Raw genomic sequence first — 17,164 nt, forward strand, 5'->3', positions numbered from 1 at the left:
GAGGTCGTGGGTTCAATTCCCACAGGGATGTATTATTATTATTATTTTTTGTCATTTAGCAGACGCTCTTATCCAGAGCGACTTACAGGAGCAATTAGGGTTAAGTGCCTTGCTCAAGGGCACACAGACAGATTTTTCACCTAGTTGGCTCAGGGATTAGAACCAGCGACCTTTCGGTTACTGGCACAACGCTCTTAACCACTAAGCTATCTGCCGTATGTATGTATGTATTCCCCACCATGCAATCACAGACTAAGCCATATTGTAGTCACAATCACAGACTAAGCCGTATTGCAATCACAACAGTCTCTCTCATAGGCAGCTCGTGAGTTTCAAGTTTGGGGAAGCAATCTTTTCACCCCAAAAAAATCACTGCATGTAGAGCATCTATCATCGCATTTACAGACTAATGTAAAATAGCCTACTATTCCTAATGTGATGAGTAGATTGGATAGTCATAAATTAGGATAATAATATAACTAACTCGCTGTTTGTAACAGCTAACATTTTTTAAAAAGAGGATCCCAGAGAAAATGTGGCCTTTTTATAAACACGTTTTTATGCAATTCAATGACACTTTACACGACTGGAGGCATATTAGCAGAATCCTAATGACAGGGCACTCTGCTGACACTGACGTCAATAAAAACGACCTTGTCTTGAATCCAACCATCTAATCTAGGCCTAAGAAAAGGTGAGACTCATATTATAGGTTACAATATGACGTCCATCTAGCCTGGAGGAGGAAATTAGATTGTCGTAGAATAACTATCCAGTGGCACTGACTCACCCAATGATAAAGACAGTGAATATGCGCACTCACCGGAGATATGAGCGATGGTCTAGTCCCAAATAGGACAGGCCTACTGTTGGGATGACTAAAGACAGATTAGATTTTTTTTTATTTTTTTTGTCTTTTGTATTTTTCCCCACGATTGTATTTTGGAATATTGCAATAGGCCTAGGACTCTTTCAGATGCGTTTCATTGAAAGCCGCACCTCAACAATCAGCTATTTTATATTTGCACGCTGCCCAAAATGCGCACTTCTCGACTGTTAGCTTCTTTTGATCCCCAGTGGCTAAATCATGCTCTCTCTGGTGTAGTAATTTGAATAATTTTATTTATTTCTGTATAGACAGGAGTAATTATATCATTTTGGTATTTAATCAAATGTACTTTTTGGGGAAGCTTCCCATAGCCTATTGGACGCGCCACCTATGGTCTTGCTTAGCATTCTCTCTTGTTTGTCTCTCAGTGGAGAACTGGTCCAGATCATGATGGCTACAGCCAATGAAAACCTTTCTGCTAAATTCTGCAACCGGGTGCTGAAATTCTTCACCAAACTCTTCCAGCTCAGTAAGTTTACCCTCACTCCTCTGTTTTCCCTCCCAAACCAGTTCTGCCTCCCAAACCAGTTCTGCCTCCCAAACCAGTTCTGCCTCCCAGACCAAAGTGTTGTCCATATTGAACAACCAGAGACTTGAGTGTTCATCCTAATCTTGATTTTAAACCCTTTTACTCTAGTTTCCCAAGTTCCTTCCATGAGCATTTCAGTTCCTACCATCTCTTTTCATATCCTTAAACCTCTCCTTTGCTTATTCCAAACCCAGCGGAGAAGAGTCCCAACCCCAGCCTGCTGTGTCTGTGTGGTTCCCTGGCCCAGCTGGCGTGTGTGGAGCCGTCCCGGCTGCAGGCGTGGCTCACCCGCATGACGGCCACGCCCCCCAAGGACTCGGAGCATCTGGAGACGGTGCAGGAGAACAGGGCGCTGCTACAGGTGTGTGTGTGTGTGTGTGTGTGTGTGTGTGTGAGTCAGCACAAAAGCCTTTCACAAGACTGGTCAACATGAAACAGTCTCAACGACAGGTAACTACCAAAATAAAGGAAACACTTGAGTAAATGAGGGATACAAAGTATATTGAAAGCAGGTGCTTCCACACAGGTGTGGTTCCTGAGTTAATTAAGCAATTAACATCCCATCATGCTTAGGGTCATGTATAAAAATGTTGGGCAGGCCATTATTTTGGCTACCATGGCTATGCCCCCATAGGATGACAATGCCCCCATCCACAGCCCCCATCCACAGGGAACGAGTGGTCACTGAATGGTTTGATGAGCATGAAAACGATGTAAACCATATGCCATGGCCGTCTCAGTCACCAGATCTCAACCCAATTTAACACTTAGGAGGATTCTGGAGCGGCGCCAGAGACTGCATTTTTGCACCACCATCAACAAAACACCAAATGATGGAACTTCCCGTGGAGAATGGTGTCGTATCCCTCCAATAGAGTTCCAGACACTTGTAGAATCTATGCCAAGGTGCATTGAAGCTGTTCCGGCTCGTAGTGGCCCAACGGCCTATTAAGACACTTCATGTTGGAGTTTCCTTTATTTTGGCAGTGACCTGTATATCCCCTCTTAGTGTTTTTTTCTAGTGTGTTTGTACCCCTATAGGTGTTGCACGGTATACCAAAGCTTAGATACTACAACATGGGTGGTCCTCTGTAGCTCAGCTGGTAGAGCACGGCGCTTGTAACGCCAGGGTAGTGGGTTCGATCCCCGGGACCACCCATACGCAAAAATGTATGCACGCATGACTGTAAGTCGCTTTGGATAAAAGCGTCTGCTAAATGGCATATTATATTATAAAAAACGGTTCGGTACTAGACTTTGTATTACTTTCGGTACTTCTGTCAAATGTGTCTCGCGTCGTCTACTGATTGAGAGAGGATCAGGTATGTCTACCAGCGCAGCCGATGTCCCCTCATAGCGCGAGAGCACCGTGCCGATGTCCCCTCATAGCGCGAGAGCACCGTGCCGATGTCCCCTCGTAGCGCGAGAGCACCGTGCCGATGTCCCCTCGTAGCGCGAGAGCACCGTGCCGATGTCCCCTCGTAGCGAGAGCACCGTGCCGATGTCCCTCGTAGCGCGAGAGCACCGTGCCGATGTCCCCTCGTAGCGCGAGAGCACCGTGCCGATGTCCCCATCATAGCGCGAGAGCACCGTGCCGATGTCCCCTTATAGCGCGAGAGCACCGTGCCGATGTCCCCTCGTAGCGCGAGAGCACCGTGCCGATGTCCCCTCGTAGCGCGAGAGCACCGTGCCGATGTCCCCTCGTAGCGCGAGAGCACCGTGCCGATGTCCCCTCGTAGCGCGAGAGCACCGTGCCGATGTCCCCTCGTAGCGCGAGAGCACCGTGCCGATGTCCCCTCGTAGCGCGAGAGCACCGTGCCGATGTCCCCTCGTAGCGCGAGAGCACCGTGCCGATGTCCCCTCGTAGCGAGAGAGCACCGTGCCGATGTCCCCTCATAGCGCGAGAGCACCGTGCCTGCTCCGCTTACTCACTGCTGGTTCTAGTCTGTTCTGAGGAACCACTGCACTCACTGGGAGTCTGGGCTGCATCACCAATTATGCTGAACAGAAGTTAACACACTTGAATAATGGAATCAGCCGAAAACAAGCTCATTAGCTCAATGCATGCACACACTCCTACTGAATATGCATTCACCTGTATTGTGAACAGACCTAGGCTACATCTTGATTTACCCAGTTTATCAATAGACTAGAGATGTAACATTCCAGTACATGATGACCATTGTTTTTATGTAGTTAGTAAAAAAACAACAGTCAAATTGATTTGCATGGTTGTATAATTGATTCATTAATGCATACATTCAAAAATCTCATATTTGATATTGAACTCTACAGATCTGTCTGGATCAAGGGCCATTCTGTGACTTTGGCTAATATGCCTTTTTTTTTTGCTGTGGTATCGTTTTGGTATCGGGTATCGTTTTGGTATCGGGTATCGTTTTGGTATCGAGTATCGTGATGCTATCGAGTATCGTGATGCTATCGAGTATCGTGATGCTATCGAGTATCGTGATGCTATCGAGTATCGTGATACTAAACCTGGTATCAGTATCGAAGTCATAAATGTCCTTGTGGAGACTTTACGTGGATTATCGTCAATAACTAACACCTATCGACCAAACAGATTGGCTGGTTAGCACTAACTGTTTCATGATACGTTCTCCAGGTGCTCACCACGCACATCGTCAGGGACAACAGCCAGGTGGGCGAGGGCGTGTGCACCGTCCTGCTCTCCACCCTCATCCCCATGGCAACGGAAATGCTGGCCAATGGGGACGGAGCTGGCTTCCCGGAACTCATGGTGATCATGGCGACCCTAGCCAGCGCCGGTCAGGGGGCGGGGCATCTGCAGCTGCACCGCGCCGCCATCGACTGGCTGACCAGATGGTAAGAGATTCGTAAAAGATAATGTTAGCTTTTTTTATTTATTTTTATTAATTTTTTTATGCGTAGGACTGGTGAAGTGATTGTTATTAGTAAGCTCTAACGAGATCTGTATGATAATTTATGTGTAAATATGCAGTTAGATTCAATATGTATCTGTTTATTTTCTGCAGCAAAAAATACCTGACCCAGAAAAACGTTGTGGAGAAAGTGAGTGCAAACGTGTCCCAGGGCAAAGTAAGTAATAATTAAATCAAAAAAAAGAAAGAAAACGTTTTAGATTCTGAATTCACAAAACTGCCCAGAACTGCCCTGTCACCGCAGGTAAACAACCTCTCTCACTCGTATGTTTCCCCCGTCAGCATGCCAGTATGCTGGAGTGTTGCTGTCACATCATCTCCTACCTGGCTGACGTGATGAACGCCCTGAGACAGGGCAGTGGTCAGGGCTCCTCTGTGCTGCTGGTGGACGGAGAGGAGAAGGCTGTGGAGGTGGACTCAGACTGGGTGGACGAGCTGGCTGTGGAGGACGACGACTCACAGGCTGAGGACTCTGTAAGGAACCCCCTCTATCATGTTCAGATAGAACTAGATAGGTACTTTATATAGTGTAGAATATATAGAAATATGGAGATAGATAGGTACTTTATATAGTGTAGAATATATAGAAATATGGAGATAGATAGGTACTTTATATAGTGTAGAATATATAGAAATATGGAGATGGATAGGTACTTTATATAGTGTAGAATATATAGAAATATGGAGATAGATAGGTACTTTATATAGTGTAGAATATATAGGAGGAGAAGGCTAGAGGACTCGGTAAGGAACCCCTTAACGTCACACCAGCTGTCTCACTATTAGAGACACTGGGATTTTAGAAAATACTTCCCACACCGTGGCTCTACCTCCATCCGTCTCTCTGTGATTCCTCCCATCCTATCTTCTTGCCTCTTCCTCAACCGTGTCATAGGAGAAGGCCCGAGGTCCTTTCCCCTCGGATATTCTTCTCCTATGCGTTTTGAGAAGGAGGATGCGAGGAATCAAGGAAAGGTTAATTGAGAAAAAGCAGATGGTTGTGTTCAGTAGGGAGAAAACAGCAGTTTTGAATCTGAGTGTAATGGACAGGTAATACCCGACCATATCTATTAGAAATGAGGAAATGGGAAAACCAAGCTGATGTGTCTCTTTGCTGTGCCGTAGGATGAAGACTCCCAGTGCAATAAGCTGTGTACCTTCACCATCACCCAGAAGGAGTTCATGAACCAGCATTGGTAAAAGAAGCCCCCCCCCCACCCCCGTGTGATCTATACCATTCCTTCACAGTATTCCACGTCCACATAGACTGTGTCCCAATAATCTGTACTTTCTGCCAAAGTGTGCAGGGGAATGCCTCATATAAGAAATCTGGTGGACTGGAAACGCCCTCTACCCCACCAATCCCAATGCTTTACAGTGGTAGGGAGTAGTGTTCTATACGAGTGTACACTTTAGGAGAAAGGGCAGGTTATTGAGACATCTCTAGTACTACTAGTATAACTCAACACCCCCCTCCTCTCCCTCTCTAGGTACCACTGTCACACCTGTAAAATGGTGGATGGGGTAGGTGTGTGCACAGTGTGCGCCAAGGTCTGCCACAAAGACCATGAGATCTCCTATGCCAAATACGGCTCTTTCTTCTGTGACTGCGGGGCCAAGGAGGACGGTACCTGTCAGGTGAGACCGAATACCTCAGGTCACCATGGGAAGAGAAACACTGCGGTAACTTTTTGGCTTTTGCAATATCACTTATACCACCCATCCATTTGATTAGCGTCATAACCATCGGCACCCAGTTAGTCTGAGTTCTAGCTATTAAAGCGACCCCCCCCTCCCCAACATATTACAGCCAGAAGTTAGGGAATCCATCCACGATGTCTGTCTGTGTCTGTTTTATGAAGTAGTACAAATTTAAAACATCTCAGAATTAACTGGCTGACATGATTCAAACTTAAACAGAATTAATTCAAGTAATTAATATAGACAGAATTTTCTTTTTATTGATAATTTTTTTGTAATAATATCCGCATGACATATTAGCGTAGATGTGTGTTTGTTCACTTTGTGTGTATGTGTGTGTGTGTGTGTGTGTGTGTGTGTGTGTGTGTGTGTGTGTGTGTGTGTGTGTGTGATCGTGTCCATAACCGTGGTCTTGAATGCGTGTGTGTTTAGACGGTCTTCCATCTCCTCTAACGAACCAGTCATCCCTCCTCAGGCCCTGGTGAAGCGCAGCCTCAGCAGTGGGATCGGCTCCACCGTGAAGGAGTCGTCGGCCTTCCAGAGTGAAATGAGGATGCCGGACAGTGCCATCCGCCGTCAGAGCTCCCTGGGCCCCAGCGACAAGGGCAAGGTAAGATAACATAAGATTAGATCGCGTCTATTTTCTCAGAAATGTGCCTTGCGTCATAGAAATGACGCCTGCGTTAACCTTTCCACTCTTTGTCATGTTTGGATTTCAGGCTAATTTAAAACTCCTTACACGACATGAAACAACAACAACAGCAGACAATATACAACGTCTAGAGGGCTGTGGACTGTACAAGTAATTAAAAATCATTGTTCACGTCACAGGTGACCATCTGTGAGGGCAAGCCTGGCGACGAGGACCGGCCCAAGAAGAGCAGTGTCTGTAAGAACATCGAGGGATGCCAGGAGGAGCTTCTGGCGCAAGTGGTGAGGAGTTCAGCTGAAGCAGAACGTCTCAGAACGTCTCAGAACGTCTCAGAACGTCTCAGAACGTCTCAGAACGTCTCAGAACGTCTCAGAACGTCTCAGAACGTCTCAGAACGTCTCTGAGATCAGATATTTATGTGCTAAGCTTTCAGTCAAAACAGACCTACATCACTTCTGTGTAAAGAAATGCGTACCAGGTACACGTAGTCCCCCTGCAGTGTATCTGTCATAACGGTTTCCTGTACATGCAAAATTACAGTCTTGACATTCAGCGACATTTAAGATCACTATTTGTTATGTGACGTGTATGACAATGTTATGACGCTCTTATGACATATCATAGGTTGACGTTGACTTCCCTCTCTCTCTCTCTCTCTCTCTCTCCAGTCTGGCTCGTCCACGGCGGCAGTGGTTCTGGAGATGCTGGTCTTCATGATGGATGCCATCCAGACCAACTTCCAGCAGGCCTCCGCTGTAGGCAGCAGCAGCCGAGCCCAGCAGGCCCTCAATGAGTTACACACACTGGACAAGAGTGTTGAGATGACTGACCAACTCATGGTAGGACTTTATTCATAACCCTAACCCTGACCAACTCATGGTAGGACTTTATTCATAACCCTAACCCTGACCAACTCATGGTAGGACTTTATTCATAACCCTAACCCTGACCAACTCATGGTAGGACTTTATTCATAACCCTAACCCTGACCAACTCATGGTAGGACTTTATTCATAACCTTAACCCTAACCCTGACCAACTCATGGTAGGACTTTATTCATAACCCTAACCCTGACCAACTCATGGTAGGACTTTATTCATAACCCTAACCCTGACCAACTCATGGTAGGACTTTATTCATAACCCTAACCCTGACCAACTCATGGTAGGACTTTATTCATAACCCTAACCCTGACTAACTCATGGTAGGACTTTATTCATAACCCTAACCCTGACCAACTCATGGTAGGACTTTATTCATAACCCTAACCCTGACCAACTCATGGTAGGACTTTATTCATAACCCTAACCCTGACCAACTCATGGTAGGACTTTATTCATAACCCTAACCCTAACCCTGACCAACTCATGGTAGGACTTTATTCATAACCCTAACCCTGACCAACTCATGGTAGGACTTTATTCATAACCCTAACCCTGACCAACTCATGGTAGGACTTTATTCATAACCCTAACCCTGACCAACTCATGGTAGGACTTTATTCATAACCCTAACCCTGACCAACTCATGGTAGGACTTTATTCATAACCCTAACCAACTCATGGTAGGACTTTATTCATAACCCTAACCCTGACCATCTCATGGTAGGACTTTATTCATAACCCTAACCCTGACCAACTCATGGTAGGACTTTATTCATAACCCTAACCCTGACCAACTCATGGTAGGACTTTATTCATAACCCTAACCCTGACCAACTCATGGTAGGACTTTATTCCTAACCCTGACCCTGACCCTAACCAACTCATGGTAGGACTTTATTCCTAACCCTAACCCTGACCAACTCATGGTAGGACTTTATTCATAACCCTAACCCTGACCAACTCATGGTAGGACTTTATTCATAACCCTAACCCTGACCAACTCATGGTAGGACTTTATTCATAACCCTAACCCTGACCAACTCATGGTAGGACTTTATTCATAACCCTAACCCTGACCAACTCATGGTAGGACTTTATTCATAACCCTAACCCTGACCAACTCATGGTAGGACTTTATTCATAACCCTAACCCTCAATGAGCTACACAGTGTTGAGATGACTGACCAACTATTCCTTTAGTCTTTAACTATGACTGAGAGTTCCACCACTGTAGACTGGGAGGCAGTATAGATTCAGTTCAGCGGTGAAAACACCTGATTCAGTTCACAGCGGTGAAAACACCTGATTCAGTTCACAGCGGTGAAAACACCTGATTCAGTTCACAGCGGTGAAAACACCTGATTCAGTTCACAGCGGTGAAAACACCTGATTCATCTGATCAAGGTGTAGAACTTAGCTGGGACAAAAACCACCAGTGCTGCTGCAGCTCTCCAGGAGTAGGGTTGAGGATGTCTAAGCTTAGCGAAATGTGAGAAACATGCAGTATTTGATGCTGAATTAAGACTCCCTGTCCTCCCTCATGACTAACATGCCCCTTCCTCCCCTCTCCCCAGGTGCCCACCCTTGGTTCCCAGGAGGGAGCGTTTGAGAACGTGCGTATGAACTACAGTGGGGACCAGGGCCAGACCATCAGACAGCTCATCAGTGCCCACGTGCTGCGTCGTGTCGCCATGTGTGTGTTGTCTTCGCCCCAGGGCCGTCGCCAGCACCTCGCCGTCAGCCACGAGAAGGGCAAGGTGGGCACTGGCACCACACACAAGGACACGCAGGGACACACAGGCAGGGACACACACAGGCAGAGAGACACACAGGCAGAGAGACACACAGGCAGAGAGACACACAGGCAGAGAGACACACAGGCAGAGAGACACACAGGCAGACACACACACACACACACACACACACACAGGCAGAGAGAGACACACACACACACACGGGCAGACACACACACACACACACACACACACACACACACGGGCAGACACACACACACACACACACACAGGCAGAGAGACACACACACACACACACACACACGGGCAGACACACACAGACACACACACACATGGGCAGACACACACACACACACACACAGGCAGAGACACACACACACACACACAGGCAGAGACACACACACACACACACGGGCAGACACACACACGGGCAGCACACACACACACACACACACACACACACACACACACACACGGGCAGACACACACACACACACAGGCAGAGAGACACACACACACACACACAGGCAGAGACACACACAAAGGCAGAGACACAGGGTTCATGTGGGGTCATACTGGTTTCTTCGTGCCATTGTTGCACTAAATTGTATTAAAAAGTTCAAAAGCAGCGTTTCATCCTGATGTCATTTTGTGTGCTTTTAGATGCTAACCAATCTTGGTTTAATTGAACCAGAACGCTAGGTACCCATTCTGTCTGGTGCTGAACCAGGGTTCCCTAACCCTCTGCTCTCTCCTCTCCTCTCCTGTCCTGTCCTGTCCCCCTTCTCCCCTCGTCTCCAGATCACCGTCCTGCAGCTGTCGGCTCTCCTAAAGCAGGCTGACTCCAGTAAGAGGAAGTTAACCCTGACTCGTCTGGCCTCGGCCCCCGTCCCCTTCACCGTGCTCAGCCTCACTGGGAACCCCTGCAACGAAGACTACCTGGCTGTCTGTGGACTCAAGGTTAGTCAGATTCACTAAATGGCCTTCAGAAGCTTCTACCACTGTTGTGGAAAATAACCACTGTACTTTATTAAAAATGAAAGGTCTTAATGATAATCCATTAAAAATACACATCACCACGTAGACATGGTAGGCTATGTCTACGATTCCTCACATCCTGGCTTCTTGACTCCCTCTCAACCATATGGGGGCAGAGGGTTCAAGGTCCTCCCCTTTGACCTTCTTCTCCAATGCGTTTTCAGAAGGAGGCGAGGAGAGAATGCAAGGAATTGAGAAAGAACCCCTGTCTCTAGATTTAGGGCATAACTAGCTACGTGTGTGTATATATATATATATATATAGTGCATTCGGAAAGTATTCAGACTAGGGCTGTTGCGGTGGCCGTATTACCGCCACACCGGCGGTCACGAGACATGAAGGCAGTCAAATTCCACGTTTAGTCACGGTAATTATCCTTCTCCAAGCTCTGATGCTGCTGATGGTCTACCAAACTTGCTAACTGCCTGGTACTCAGCACTCCACTGTCCCTCTAATCACTCTGACATCAATGCAATTGAAAATCTAATCAAACGCTTCATGAGAGCCCATGAGCTCATGTTGCGCAACATTTCTATAGGCTATGCAATTGCATGAGAAAACAGAGTTTTGATGGCCTCTATTAAAAAGAGGAGGATCCCATCAGCTTTCTAGAGGCTAGGCCTACTATATTTATTTCTCAACTTTCCTAATATTAAGCACATTGCTTCGCTTTACAACAGGAGTATAGCCTACCTGGCTGGCATGAAAATGAACCACGGGGAAAAGCATCCTCCATTCGCTATTTAAGTACATAGATGACATGTCCCGTGTAGCTCAGTTGGTAGAGCATGGCGCTTGCAACGCCAGGGTTGTGGGTTCGATTCCCACGGAGGGCCAGTATGAAAAAATTTATGCACTCACTAACTGTAAGTCGCTCTGAATAAGAGCGTCTGCTAAATGACAAATGTAAATGTAATGTATTTTTTCCCCTGCCTCTGTTCTGAGACAGGTGCATGATAATGGTCCATTCTAAATCAAAACTAACTTCATACATATATTATTTAGCATATGTAAAGACAAGATTTAAACAAGAATAGTGTGATGGGTGACAATATTAGCCTATCACTTGTGAATTATATATTATCTCTTGTGAATGATGCCCAGCGTAAGAAACAATGCTTTTTTTTGTGCTACTTTTTCTAATCATAGTCGCACACCTCATGTAGCCTAGCCCATATGCCTATATGTTTTAATAAGGTTTATATCACAACTAAAGTGGTCAAATAACGTCTTAAAATTAAGCACATTAATCTGCTTTACGAGGGGTGTAGAGGCCAACTGGCATATATAAGTACCGCGTGAGTTTCAAGTTTGGGGAAGATCATTTTCACCATAAAAATGCACGTTTATAATAAAAGCATTACATGCATAATTGCATTTGCGGTCACTTTTGATCATGGTGTTTTTCCGCTAATGGAACATTCAAACGTATAGCCTACTGCCCCGTACGCATTGCTGCTCTTATAATGTGAAGAAATAGCCTAATAGTTTATCAACATTTTAAGCTAAACGTTCTGATCTGTTGAGTCAGCCACTTTGCGTAAAAAATGTTTTTTTTGATGCTAGTGGTTGTATTAATTTGGGATCTATCGCATCCCACAACTGTCCCAGACTATGTTTGGAATATTTATTTCTCGCAAAGAATAGAAATGGGTTGACTGTGGGGTATAGTAGATTGACATAGGCTAGTGCTTTTGCATCTTGTTGGCTGACGAAAAGTAAATGGGGACAGTTCTTCCAATATCTTCAATTTGCACCTCGGGAATTGGATAAGAAGACGCGCAGTTGGGTCCCCGTTGTGTCTGTCTTCACTTGTAGCCTGTGAGAAAGACCCGATCACGTGATGGAGAACCATGTGCGTGAGAGGTGCTTCGGAGCGTGCAGCACTCAGGGAGAAGGGCACAACGGCCACATTTTTTTTTAGGGTGGCATTACGGTCACACAAAGGGGATGCCGCCCGTGAAATTCGAGGCGTTATCAAGTGCTTGTCAAATTGTGACTGACTGAAGTGTGTACAGCCCTGCCCAAAAAACAAAGCAGAGCTCGTGCCTTTTCAAGCAACTTTTTTCAAATCATCATTGGAGTCGCATCATGCAGCCTTAGAATGTATTAAAAATCAAAACATACAGCCCAACGTTTGTAGAACAACTAAAGTTACATTAATAACTCTAAATTAAGCATATAGGAGGACCTGTTTCTTTGTTAACCGCTCAACACAGAATAGCCGCATGTGCGCCCTCCCCCAAATCATTTGGAGAAAATATCCTTTCTATTTTATTCAGCTTTGTTCAATTGTATTCTTCATACTATAAAATAATGCCACGGAATTCTTAGCAAATCTTGTCTGCTAAATGAACTAGTGTAGCCCACAGCCATTTGGCATAGCCAGATCAGGACCTAACATAAGGACAACTCAGATGCTATTCTGTTCTTCTGAAATAGACTACATTTTCTTCATATCATACTTCTTAGACCTGTCAAATAAATAATGGATTTATTGTGAAGGTGTAGGCTATATTACATGGATTTATTAGACTTTTTAAAATGTAGATGTTCCAAAGGTCTGCATCAGTGGCTTGTAGGCTGTGGGTGGAAGCCAGGAGATGCTAAATGTGTTTGTTAATTAACGGTTAATTTACCGTGAGACCGACAGTTATTTGCTTGACAATCACCGGCTGAAGAAATTCCGTGACCGCCACAGCCCTAATTCAGACCCCTTCCCCCTTTCCACATTTTGTTATGTTACAGCCTTATTCTAAAATGGATTAAATACATGTTTTTCCTCATCAATATACACGCAAAACCCCATAATGACACAGCGAAAACAGGTTTTTAGAAATTGAAATGCAATATTTAAATAAGTATTCAGACCCTTTGCTTTGAGACTCGAAATTGAGCTCAGGTGCATCCTGTTTCATCCTTGAGATGTTTCTACAACTTGATTGGAGTCCACCTGTGGTAAATCCAATTGATTGGACATGATTTGTAAATGCACACACCTGTCTAAATAAGGTCCCACAGTTGACAGTGCATGTCAGAACAAAAACCAAGCCATGAGGTCGAAGGAATTGTCCATAGATCTCCGAGACAGGATTGTGTCGAGGCACAGATCTGGGGAAGGGTACCAAAAAATGTCTGCAGCATTGAAGGTCCCCAAGAATGCAGTGGCCTCCATCATTCTTAAATGGATGAAATTTGGAACCACCAAGACTCTTCCTAGAGCTGGCCACCCGGCCAAAATGAGCAATCGGGGGAGAAGGGCCTTGGTCAGGGAGGTGACCAAGAACCTGATGGTCACTCTGACAGAGCTCCAGAGTTCCTCTGTGGAGATGTGAGAACCTTCCAGAAGGACAACCATCTCTGCAGCACCAGCAATCAGGCCTTTATGGTAGAGTGGCCAGACGGAAGCCACTCCTCAGTAAAAGGCACATGACAGCCCGCATGGAGTTTGCCAAAAGGCACCTAAAGGACTCTCAGACCATGAGAAATAAGATTCTCTGGTTTGATGAAATCAAGATTGAACTCTTTGGCCTGAATGCCAAGCGTCACATCTGGAGGAAACCTGATACCATCCCTACGGTGAAGCATGGTGGTGGCAGCATCATGCTGTGGGGATGTTTTTCAGCAGCAGGAACTGGGAGACTAGTCAGGAACGAGAGAAAGATGAACGGAGCAAAGTACAGAGATCCTTGATGAAAACCTGCTCCAGAGCGCTCAGCACCTCAGACTGGGGTGAAGGTTCACCTTCCAACAGGACAATGACCCTAAGCACACAGCCAAGACAACCTGGCTTCGGGACAAGTCTCTGAATGTCCTTGAGTGGCCCAGCCAGAGCCCGGACTTGAACCCAATCGAACGTCTCTGGAGAGACCTGAAAATAGCTGTGCAGCGATGCTCCCCATTCAACCTGACAGAGCGTGAGAGGATCTGCAGAGAAGAATTGGAGAAACTCTCCAAATACAGGTGTGCCAAGCTTGTAGCATCATACCCAAGAAGACTCGAGGCTGTAATCGCTGCCAATGGTGCTTCAACAAAGTACTGTGTAAAGGGTCTGAATGGTTATGTAAATGTGATATTTCCGTTTTTGCTTGTCATTATGAGGTATTGTGTGTAGATTGATGAGGGGAAAAAAACGTAATCAATTTTAGAATAAGGCTGTAACATAACAAAATGTGGAAAAAGTCAAGGGGTCTGAATACTTTCAAAATGCACTGTATATATGATGTTTAGCTTTATTTGGAGAACTTGCTAGCAGGCCACAGTGGAACCCTGAGTAGTAATATCTCTCTCCTCCTCTCTCTCTCTCTCTCTCTCTCTCTCTCTCTCTCTCTCTCTCTCTCTCTCTCTCTCTCCTCTTCTCTCTCTCTCTCTCTCTCTCTTCCTCTCGCTCTCTCTCTCTCTCTCTCTCTCTCTCTCTCTCTCTCTTCTCTCTCTTCTGCTCTCTCTCTCTCTCTCTCTCTCTCTCTCTCTCTCTCTCTCTCTCTCTCTCTCTCTCTCAGGACTGCCACGTTCTGACTTTCAGCAGTACAGGCTCCGTATCGGACCACCTGGTGCTGCACCCTCAGCTGGCTACTGGGAACTTCATTATCAAGGCTATCTGGCTGCCTGGCTCCCAGACTGAGCTGGCCATCATCACGGCCGACTTCGTCAAGGTACTACATCCGCTCTTATAAAGTTTGCTTTTATAGTTCATGGCTAAGTGATTGCTTCAAGAGATTCCTGGGCAAATCCTTTTGCAAACCAGCTCTTGAGGTAGTATAATCTGCATGCCTTAGACAGGGACCTAACTGTAAAAAAACTAATTCACAGTAAGCATAGAGGAGAGGAGAGGAGAATGGAAAATCCACAGTCTTAGTTTTTTCCTTATATCTTCCAATAGAAGAATGGAATATAAGGATTGATTGCATAACAGCGTTGATTGGTTTGACTTTTAGTTTCTTCTTCTCTCCCTTCAGATCTATGACCTGTCAGTGGATGCTCTGAGCCCCGTGTACTACTTCCTGCTGCCGAGCTCCAAGATCCGAGACGCCACCTTCCTGTTCAACGAGGAAGGGAAGAGCATCATCGTCATCATGTCCTCTGCTGGCTACATGTACACACAGGTCATGGACGAGTCGTCCAGCGCCCAGCACGGACCCTTCTATGTTACCTCAGTACTGGAGATCAACCACCAGGACCTCAAGGTACATACACATACCTGGGTTGAACACAGAAATTGTTCATGTAGTTTCTCTGTACTTTCAAAACAGAGCGCCTGCCTGGATTGCCAGAATGGGTGGGGTTTGCTTTTGGGCCGGGCAAACTCAATCAAGCACAGCTTGAGGAGGTGGCAGAGGGGGAGTGTCTTTACTACAGCCATGGTCTCCAGATGCTTTACTACAGCCATGGTCTCCAGATGCTTTACTACAGCCATGGTCTCCAGATGCTTTACCTCAGCCATGGTCTCCAGATGCTTTACCTCAGCCATGGTCTCCAGATGCTTTACCTCAGCCATGGTCTCCAGATGCTTTACTACAGCCATGGTCTCCAGATGCTTTACTACAGCCATGGTCTCCAGATGCTTTACTACAGCCATGGTCTCCAGATGCTTTACCTCAGCCATGGTCTCCAGATGCTTTACCTCAGCCATGGTCTCCAGATGCTTTACTACAGCCATGGTCTCCAGATGCTTTACCTCAGCCATGGTCTCCAGATGCTTTACCTCAGCCATGGTCTCCAGATGCTTTACTACAGCCATGGTCTCCAGATGCTTTACTACAGCCATGGTCTCCAGATGCTGTTCTTCAGCTGACTGACTGACTAACTGACTGACTGACTGACTGGCTGACTGACTGACTGACTGACTGACTGACTGACTGGCTGACTGACTGACTGACTGACTGACTGGCTGACTGACTGACTGACTGACTGACTGACTGACTGACTGACTGACTGACTGGCTGACTGACTGACTGACTGGCTGACTGACTGACGGTCTGACTAACGGTCTGGTATAACGGTCTGATGGACTGACTGCTCTCTCTGTTCTGACTGCTCTCTCTGTCATTCCAGGACAGTAACGGTCAGGTTGCTGGAGGCGGTGTATCTGTGTACTACAGCCACGTTCTCCAGATGCTGTTCTTCAGCTACAGCCAGGGCAAGTCGTTTGCTGCCACCGTCAGCCGCAGCACCACCGACGTACAGAGACTCTTCACCATCAACGTCAAAGGGTAAGGATGACCAACTGAGTATCGAGTATGGACAAACATTTTAGATTTTTTTTATTTGTATTAATAAGTAGACAACTGGATCATTTAGAATTATGCACCACTTGTTGTAATTGGACAACATTTGTCAGGAGTATAATCCTTAGAAAAATAAAAAGCCTTAAAAAAATTCTCTAACTCTCTCCCTCCTCCCTCCAGCTCCAATGGTAGTAGTAAGACGTCTCCAGCTCTGTGCCAGTGGTCTGAGGTGATGAACCACCCAGGCTTGGTGTGCTGCGTCCAGCAGACCACTGGCATTCCTCTGGTCATCATGGTCAAACCTGACACCTTCCTCATCCAGGAGATCAAGACCCTGCCCGCTAAGGCTAAGGTAGAGTAAACACACGCTAAAGACATGCCAAACACACACACACACACACACACACACACATACACACACACACACACACACACACACACACACACACACACACACACACACACACACACACACATACACACACACACACACACGCTAAAGACATGCCAAACACACACACACACACACACACACACACACACACACACACACACGCTAAAGACATGC

General features: G+C 46.1%; 1 protein-coding gene across 12 annotated transcripts in view; it reads left to right on the top strand.

Annotated features, from left to right (window-relative positions):
* LOC121537745 (E3 ubiquitin-protein ligase UBR4-like) overlaps nt 1-17,164 on the top strand; it is a 126,731-nt gene that overhangs the window by 43,161 nt on the left and 66,406 nt on the right. For 10 of the 12 annotated variants that reach the window (XM_045207276.1, XM_045207279.1, XM_045207278.1 and 7 more), the window contains exons 30-45: nt 1,258-1,358; nt 1,613-1,779; nt 4,045-4,265; nt 4,436-4,499; nt 4,625-4,816; nt 5,468-5,538; nt 5,833-6,025; nt 6,519-6,653; nt 6,875-6,976; nt 7,364-7,534; nt 9,155-9,337; nt 10,136-10,294; nt 14,872-15,024; nt 15,328-15,555; nt 16,424-16,581; nt 16,777-16,948. In XM_045207276.1, the coding sequence (XP_045063211.1) occupies nt 1,258-1,358; nt 1,613-1,779; nt 4,045-4,265; nt 4,436-4,499; nt 4,625-4,816; nt 5,468-5,538; nt 5,833-6,025; nt 6,519-6,653; nt 6,875-6,976; nt 7,364-7,534; nt 9,155-9,337; nt 10,136-10,294; nt 14,872-15,024; nt 15,328-15,555; nt 16,424-16,581; nt 16,777-16,948 (2,470 nt within the window). The remainder of the gene's footprint in view (nt 1-1,257; nt 1,359-1,612; nt 1,780-4,044; nt 4,266-4,435; nt 4,500-4,624; nt 4,817-5,467; nt 5,539-5,832; nt 6,026-6,518; nt 6,654-6,874; nt 6,977-7,363; nt 7,535-9,154; nt 9,338-10,135; nt 10,295-14,871; nt 15,025-15,327; nt 15,556-16,423; nt 16,582-16,776; nt 16,949-17,164) is intronic. The other 2 variants (XM_045207284.1, XM_045207287.1) reach the window with 1 other exon arrangement.

Source organism: Coregonus clupeaformis, chromosome 24, assembly GCF_020615455.1.
Source record: "Coregonus clupeaformis isolate EN_2021a chromosome 24, ASM2061545v1, whole genome shotgun sequence".
Lineage (NCBI taxonomy): Eukaryota > Metazoa > Chordata > Actinopteri > Salmoniformes > Salmonidae > Coregonus > Coregonus clupeaformis.